General features: G+C 36.1%; 1 protein-coding gene across 1 annotated transcript in view; it reads left to right on the plus strand.

Moving 5' to 3' along the window:
- LOC135253407 (vasoactive intestinal polypeptide receptor 2-like) overlaps positions 1 to 8321 on the plus strand; it is a 47857-nt gene extending 39536 nt beyond the window's left edge. The window contains exons 11-13 of the mRNA XM_064332674.1: positions 1655 to 1787; positions 1921 to 1962; positions 3531 to 8321. Coding sequence (XP_064188744.1) covers positions 1655 to 1787; positions 1921 to 1962; positions 3531 to 3701 — 346 coding nt within the window. The 3' untranslated portion in view covers positions 3702 to 8321. The remainder of the gene's footprint in view (positions 1 to 1654; positions 1788 to 1920; positions 1963 to 3530) is intronic.
- The last annotated feature ends 508 nt before the right edge of the window (positions 8322 to 8829 follow it).

Here is an 8829-nt window from a genome sequence, read left to right on the forward strand (position 1 = left end):
TTCAAGTCAATGTTGTTCTTGGTGCATCATGGCGCATACATTAATTTCAATTACAGGCACATAATTGAAATTTAAAGATTGTTCAAGTTGCATTTATTGTCATTCTTCTTATTTAAGCTGGTAAGAAAAAGAAAGGAATACAGTCCCCCTAGGCCGACAGTTCAGTATACGAACAGCCATAAACTAATAACAGAATACAGGAATTAAAATGATAAAAAAGTAAAGACAATGAACAATAAATGCAAAGTATGCATTTTTCCTGCTTTTGGGATTTATATCAAATTAAGTCAAATTAGACAGCATATGATCCACGAAAACCATTAATTGGCTTTTGAATAGGCTATGATCATCCATGTATTGCATGGGAAAGCCCCAAAATGAACAATCTGCCCTACGCTGGGCTGCAATTTACGCCGTAAACCTAATCAAAGCAGGTGGATGGCGAGGGCACAAATTTCAGACCGGATGGACCGGAAAATTGCAATGAGCTGCACCGGAATTTCAATCCGCTGCTAAATCTTGACTGAGAGAGCAGCAGCAGAAAATCTCCTCCTACTTTGGTGCTTGGTGAATTTACCGAACGGGTCAGGTGTCAAAATCTTATGACAATTATACCACTTCGCCAGTTCAACACCTTGTAATACACCGATGCGCCGACTGTAAAGTAGCTGCATATAATACAAAGCAAATTGTACTGACTTTAATAAAAAGTACTTATTTTTTTGAAAAACTTATAAGGGAAAACTCACCTTTTTACCATTTGATTGTTTTACACCATATGATTTTCAAAATATTTTCAATCAGAACTATCTCCAGTAAACAGGTGCCAAGTCCAGGTGTCAGAAAGTAAAAGGCCTGCCATGTGTTTCTTCCAATCATGAACTCAGCCTGCTTATTTCACTAATTAGTTTTACCTCCTGGCAGAACGCTTATGCTAATTATCAAATCCAGGTGATTGGAACAAAATAATAGAGAGGACTTTCGGAACCTTGATTTTCCACCTCTGCCAGTCATATGCATGGATTTAAGAAATTTCTAATTTTCCTCATTTTATTCTTGTTTGAACACAGTGAAACATGTTCCAGATAGTCACATCATATCAGCTTTTTCATGTTTGGCGCGAAATATTGGGACATTGCTGTAATGCATTTCCTAATACAGGCAGTCCCCGGGTTACGAACGTCCGACTTACGGACAACTCGTCAACTGCCATAAAGCCTATTATGTTAAAAATTTGAGATAATACAATGGTTTGTTTGTATTATTATGTTTAAGATGTTTTAGTGTATTTGGAAGTGTTTCCTAAGTGTTTTATATGCAAAGAAAGGTAAAATATATACTATATATTAAGACAAACATTTGACTAACTGATGCTGAATAAGAACTGTATGTACCTGTTCTGACTGACCTACAAATTTGACTTAAAGACAGACTTAGGAATGGATCTCGTTCGTAACCCGGGGACTGCCTGTAATGCATTATTTTACCAAAAATATTAAAAGCATTTAAAAAAAAATAATATCTAATATAAAAAGCCTATGGCACACCAACCACCCAAATTAGAAATGAGCATCATAACACTGTTGTCACTTTAAAAATAAAATCAGGTGTTTTTTTCAAATGGTGCTTCTTGTTTTTCTTTTTGTGCTTTCAGGAGACTGGCCAAGTCCACTCTACTGCTAATCCCTTTGTTTGGAGTCAATTATGTCATCTTTGTGTATCTGAATGAAAATGAAGCCATGGAAAATTACAAAATATTTTTTGACCTGGCCATTGGGTCATTTCAGGTAAAGTATGTATCCTGCGTGTCTCAATCAGATATCATCTCATTGAACGTAGCTATGATATATTATGGAAATGTGATCTTTTCAAACATACTGTATATATTTTTCAAAAACTATATGTTTTGATGTTTTTCAGGGCTTGGTTGTGGCCATACTCTACTGCTTTTTGAATAGTGAGGTAAGCCTTCCTCTCATCTCCCTTCTATTGACATCAGTGGTAAAGGGTCAATTCAGTCTAACCATAAAAATAGTTTAAAGTGACACCTGAAGGCTCTCTAGTTGGCTTTCGTATTAGCTATGAAAATATTAGGTTTAGGAAGAATGGACACCAGAAGAAACCAACCAACAGGGCATGAACTGGGCGTTTTCTTTTATCAACCAAACTATCCTCCTACAAACTGCAGGTAACTAAAGTAATTGCTTGATTAAAAAAAGAAAATGTGCTTATCTCCTTTATGCGACTGTAACTAAGCCTTTTCCCTGACCATGACCACTGAATGATACACAAAAAAGCAAACAGAAGGAAATCCAAAATGGTTCGGGAGTACAATCCAAAAGGGTTCAATATTTTCAGCCACTGCTCAATGTCCAATTGCTATTCCCTCTCACCTGTCTATTTCATAAAACACATCTCTAATTATGCCTTTTATGTTTTTAAAACAAGTTTTTGAACTAAAATCATGGCTCTTTGGTTGTTTATACTTTGGTGTTCATAATAATTTGGTATTGGTGTTGATGCTATTGTCTTCATGTCATCAACCTGCACACTTAATTATCAAAATTAGTTGCTGTCTTTCATGTGTTGAGGTTTCCAAAAGCACATTAATGGTGGTGCTCAAGAACAGAAAAAATAGAAAAATGGGATTGGCCAATGGCCTTTGTGTTCTTCTCATTTGAGGCTTATAAACAAAACAAAAAAAGCAAGACAAGCAAACAAAAAATAACCTACAATATCTCTTCATTCCCTGACCCAAAAGAGCCTGCAGCATATAGCTGTATGTGCACAAACATGTTAAATGTTTACTGTGGTGCAAGAAGTAGGGCTAGATGGTGGGTCCCGTTGTCTTGAGCCTGAAAGCAGCAGATAAATCAAGGAAAGGGGAGGAGCCTCAGCTACATTGTTTTTGACACATCTTGAGTTGCTCTAATGGTGAATTGGCTTCCATCTACTCCTTCCAAATGAATGTCTGTATGCCGCATAATTGAGTGTACCGCATTTGATACATTTACAAAAAATTTAACACCATTTTCAATTAAATCTCAAAACTGAAATTCGTGTTTGAAGATTGAGCTTGTCTGAGAACAAAAAAAAAAAAAAACGCAAATGAATCGAGGCAGTAGTGGCTTTGATGAAGTGCATCTAATAAAGTTAAGAGGAATGAAGAAAGAATGCATCATGCTGCAGAATAACTGCCAGCAAATCAAGATTCCCTGTTGACTCGAGGGATTCTTGGTGTCTACTGTGTATCACTGGGCTTCTCTGTCTGAAATGAGGGTGGGGGGGCAGGGAGAGGGAGAAATACCCCTTAAATTGAACGCAGAACATTACAATGCAGCATATAACGACTGTTACAAAATATGCACATTGCTAGTTGCTAATATTATATTAATGTTGTATTATATCATTTTATCATTATAATTTTTTTAGTTCAATAAATAACTAATGAAATACTCAAAGCAGTAAATTGCTGAGTTGCCAAGGAAATCTTATGAAAGAAATGATTGCTTGTGGCCTACCTGATGTAGGTTCAGAGCGAGCTGAAGAGGATGTGGAGGAGCGTCTGCCTGACCTATTTGAGCCGTGAGTATCGGCTTCATAGCTCCTCCCTCTCTCAGAACGGCTCAGAGGCCATGTCCCAGTTCCACCGGAAATCCAGGGCCCAGTCCTTCCTACAGACTGAAACCACTGTCCTGTGAGGACCACCTCATTCTTACAGCTTTCGGCATCTTGGTGTTTCATTTTTTACATTACTGAGCGGGTTCTTGTAATTGGAGACTTCCTTGAGGTGATGATATCTTTGGTCTGTGTTGATCTCACATTTATTTTTGTTTGTATGGTTTTGATAGACGATCATGCAGGTGTTTTACGCAAGGTGTATCAAATTTATGAATTATGTCTTTACAGTTTTTCTCAATTGTTTAAACACGTTTTCTGAAACTATAGCTCAATTTCTCAAAACTCTACACACAAAGCACAGCAACAGTTAACCTTTTGCCAAAACTACACAAATCTCTTGCAAAATGCATTCATGCATTCAAAACCGTGTTCTCTCTTCTCAAAACTGACTTTTTCCATCAAAATGATTCACACAGGCCTCATTTGAATAGGTCTTATTGAGCATTGATTTCACACTGGTGCGATAAATTTAAAAACACAACCATCGAAATACTGTATAAATGTTTTGGCCTCATGAGGCCATGTTACATATTCAAGTTATAAAATTGTGTACAAATTGCTAATATTTTCTCCTTTTTTGAAGTTTTAGTTTTCTTTTCGAGGGGTCCCAAAATAGGCTGCAGATTTACAGTAAATATAAAGACTGTTGCCATGATACAATACAGTAAATATATCATCATATAAATAGTGCATTTGCTAGGTAAACCTAATTCTAATTCAGTACAGTACAGCAAAGTGTGTGAACTGTTATCAGTTTGAGTGTTGTTGTTATTGTGTATGATACATTGCACATTTACTGTATTATCCTGCCAATGAGGTACAGTTGGGCTGCACTCACAACCCAGGTTCCATCATGAGTCATACTGAACATTGTTAGAAGTGTTTTTTCATTTTCCTTATCAGTGCAATTATGAGTTTTGCCAAAATAGATAACATTTGTGTCTTCTCAAAACTAGAACATGCTTAGACTGGTCAATGGATGTAATGATCTGTTACCATATATGAAATCAATGAACAAATTCAAAAAGGAAACAAAGCAAATCTTTATTTGTTACTGTAAAACAAATCTTTGTTCAGCAGACTGCAAAAATAAAAATCGTAGTTTGTAGGCCTGCTGTAAAAAAAACAAAAAACAAATACGTGATCAACCAAAGTTGCACGTATTTCATTTGAAATATCAGCTCGTCTCCCTCTTCTTTGTCCACCTCGTCCACCTCATACACGTACACCTCCTCCTCTACCTCTATCTCTCCACTGTTTTCCAAAACAAACAGAGGTCACCGGAGGTCTCTTTTATGCTCTGACAGATAATTGAAAAGTTTAGCCAATTGAGTTTGAGCAGGTGTGGCTTGAGTGAAACCAGTTGGTACTTAGAGTTTGGCATTTGAAGGCCAGTGTTTTCCATGTGAACAAACTTGATTATGAAAATTGTGCTAAATGATGAGATTGTGTGTGTAGAGTTGTGCAAAAATGTGATTTAGAATTGCTATTTGAGTGAAAACAAAGGAATTGTGCTTAGAGTTTTGCAGAAATATTCTTTGTTGTTGACATTTGAGCTTCAAGTTTTCACCAACGTGTGCATAGTTCCAGTTTTAGTGTGTAAACATTTGAGAAAAACTGTAATAGTTGTTTCATTGATCCTAGGCTTGATGTACCCCTCCCATATACATAGACACAAAAAGAGTTTTTAAAAAGTCCATGTGTGTTCTTCCTTTACATGCATTTCGAACATTTTTGGACAAACTTTCTAAGGCCGGTTTATAAGTACTCTCATTCCTCCTGGTGATACATATCTGCTAGAATTTTCCTTACTCAACTCCCAGCTGTTAAAGCATTTAAAACATTGTTTAAAATATACAGTGCCACAAAAAAGTATTTTCACCCTTCCTGATGTCCTCTATTATTTGTGACAGCGAATGGTTTCAGAGCTTAAGATAAAGTGTAATATTAGACAAAGAGAAACAGAGTAAACCATTCCAAATGTGGCAAATCCTTGCCCATTTAGGGGGTACCCTATTTAAAACTTCATAATTCCAGATGTGAACACCACAGAGAGTTGAAAATGGCTTAAATGAAGCAAGACATTTATACCATTTACAATACTAACTTAGATTAGTTTATATTCATAATTTTGGAAGAAATAAAGTGCCACAAATGCAATTGTCTGGGCAAAAAATAAATAAATGCTCATTTTTAGTTTGCAATGAAATACTGAGAGATTGCATGTATACAGAAGGCTAAACTATAAATATTCTGGATCAAAAACTCCTTCACAAGTTCATAAAATGTTAGGGTGGATATGTACAACTACTAAAGATCTATGAAACAAAAACTAAACAGTGTACTCAGTGTCTTCAAATTTATCCAAAATGTGTAAATTATGCATTGCTGTGAATCACAACATATTCACGTATTTCTCTACAAATCAACTGTTTTGACTGAAGAAACTCACTGTTGCATCATTTTAAAGTGGGAATTACAAGCTTTCCATCAGTACAGTGGTCTAAAATTTCTAGGCGTCCAGAAACATATCCAAAATCTCTCCAAAATGGATAAAATGCTTTTTGTCCATTATAAAGCTTATATGAATGAATGAATGAAAACCTTTCTGGTTTTCATTCAAAGCATATAAATGACCCTCTTATAAGGTTTAAGGTGAAACATTGATATTGGATTAAAATATAATTCAAAAATATTGTCACACAATGCGGTACAGTACCTAAATGTGTAATAATGAACTTTCAAATGTATTTCTGTACTCTACAGTGTGTAATGATTTCTTGTATGGAGATAAGACGACATGAAAACAATATTCAACCGTCCACCACATTTTGGCAATGTTCCAACTTTCACGTCATATCTGGTGGATGAAATACAAAAACTGTAAAGCTACCAACAAACGCTTACATTAGTGTGAAATATTCTCATTATAAAATAGCACTAACCTATTTAAAGACACTCAATTAAAAAAAATAATGTATATAACCAAAATATTTTGAACAGTAATACTTACATAGCGATGATGAAATTTTATCTGTGTTCAGTAGATAGAGACAGAGAAAGTAAATCAATCATGTCGTTTTCTTCTGTCTTACTTCAGAAAACAATGTCAGCTAGGCCTATCAGCAAACATATGGCTTAGCTATGCTCAGAAGTCCTCAATAATAAATATTTTCCAATAAATTACGAAAATCATTGATAACGTTTTGTGGGGTGCAGTGTCTTTTACTGCTACCACAGAGTGAATGCGTAAGGGAATGCAATTATGAGAACTTTCGGTTAACCTACACAAAGCTATAAAACGCTATTCCAAAAGCAAAATTAGACATGTTATACATCTGTTTTCTGTCACCTTTTGGATTGATTAATTGTCAATCAAGCCAGACTGTATAAAAAGGGCAACAACACCGTAAACAACGTGTGGTATTACGCACAGCTATTTTGGAAGGTGCCCAGGCATCACAAATGCGTGTATATTTCACAAACGGATTATCACAAGACAATATATGACCATCTCTACGTGTATAACCAATGGTAAGGTTGTATATTTATTCAATTTAGTCCCAGATATTGACTGTAGAATGACATGGTATAATTTTCAAAAAATGTGTCCTGTTTTTTTTGTTATTCAATGAGCAGCGTTTTCATTGCTGTATTGGCATTATCTTAGGGCTATTATTAGGTTTATCTTGTTGCTATGACGGAATACAATTTTTAAGTGGTGAAAGAATATTTCTGTGAATGCCCAGATTGACACTATTGTCCATTATGTGATGGGTGGGGGGTGTGGGTGCAGATGAGACTGCAGGGAGGGGGTTCTTGTTAAATGAATGACCAGCGCGACAATGGTGGCTCTGCGAAACTCTGTATTTGGCATAGTTGTCGTGTATAAACTATTAATGAAACTACAACACAGAGTTTCTAGAATACAGTGTGCTGACCACTAGGGGGATTACGCAAAGTGGTTAATAAAAAAAGTTATCAAACACCCATATCACCCTTAACCTCTTAGCGCATTGCCCCTAGTGGTGGGCACGCCCGCGTGCCTAGATTACTAAAGTCAAACATTCGGTGCTACTGCAACCAACGTGTGAGATGAAAACAGAAACGCGTTGTTTCAGTTTCATTAGTAGACGATACATGACAACTATGCCGAATACGGAGTTTCGCAGCCCCACCATTGTCGCTCCGGTCGTTCATTTAACACGCACCCCCTCCCTGCAGTCTCATCTAAAAAACACCCCCCACCCTTGACATAATGGACAATATTGTCTATCCTGGCATTAATAAAAATATTCTTTCACCACTAAAAAATCGTATTCCGTCATAGCAGCAAGATAAACCCGACAATAGCCCTAAGTATGCCTATACAGCAGTGAAAACGCTGCTCACTGAATAACGAAATAGACGAGAAAAAGTTTTTAAAAATGATACCATGTCATTCTACAGTCAATATCTGGGACTAAATATTGAATAAATATAAAACCTTACTGTTGGTTTTACGTGTAGAGATGTCCCTTTTGAGACTGCGTGGTCATATATTGTCTTGGACAATCCGTTTGGGAAATATAGGCGCATCCGTGACGCCTGGGTATCTTCCAAAATAGCTGTGCGTAACACCACACCTGTTGTTTACGGCGTCGTCGTCCTTTTTAGTACAGTCTGACTTGATTTACAATTCATTTATTCGGTAGGCGAGAGTATAAGCTTTCTAACGATGTATAACATGTCTAATTCTGCTTTTGGAATAGCGTTTTATAGGTCAGCGTAACAGAAAATATTCTTAGCATAGCATTCACTTACGCAATCACTCTGTTAGCAGACAAATACGATGCACCTAACGAAACGTGTTCAAGGATATTTCGTAATTTCTTGGAAAATACTATTATTATTGAGGACTTCTGAACATAGCTAAACCATATGTTTGCTGATAGACCTAGCTGACATCGTTTTCTGGAGCAAAACAGAAGCGAATAGAACAATATCATTGATACCGTCTCTGTCTCTATCTACTGAACATAGAGGAGATTTCATCATTGCTATGTAAGTATTACCGTTCAAAATATTTCGGTTATATACGTTATTTTTGAAATTGAGTATCTTTAAATAGGTTAGTGGTGTTATATAATGTAAATATTTTACACTGTA

The sequence above is a fragment of the Anguilla rostrata genome, chromosome 4, assembly GCF_018555375.3.
Source record: "Anguilla rostrata isolate EN2019 chromosome 4, ASM1855537v3, whole genome shotgun sequence".
In the NCBI taxonomy this organism is placed as follows: domain Eukaryota; kingdom Metazoa; phylum Chordata; class Actinopteri; order Anguilliformes; family Anguillidae; genus Anguilla; species Anguilla rostrata.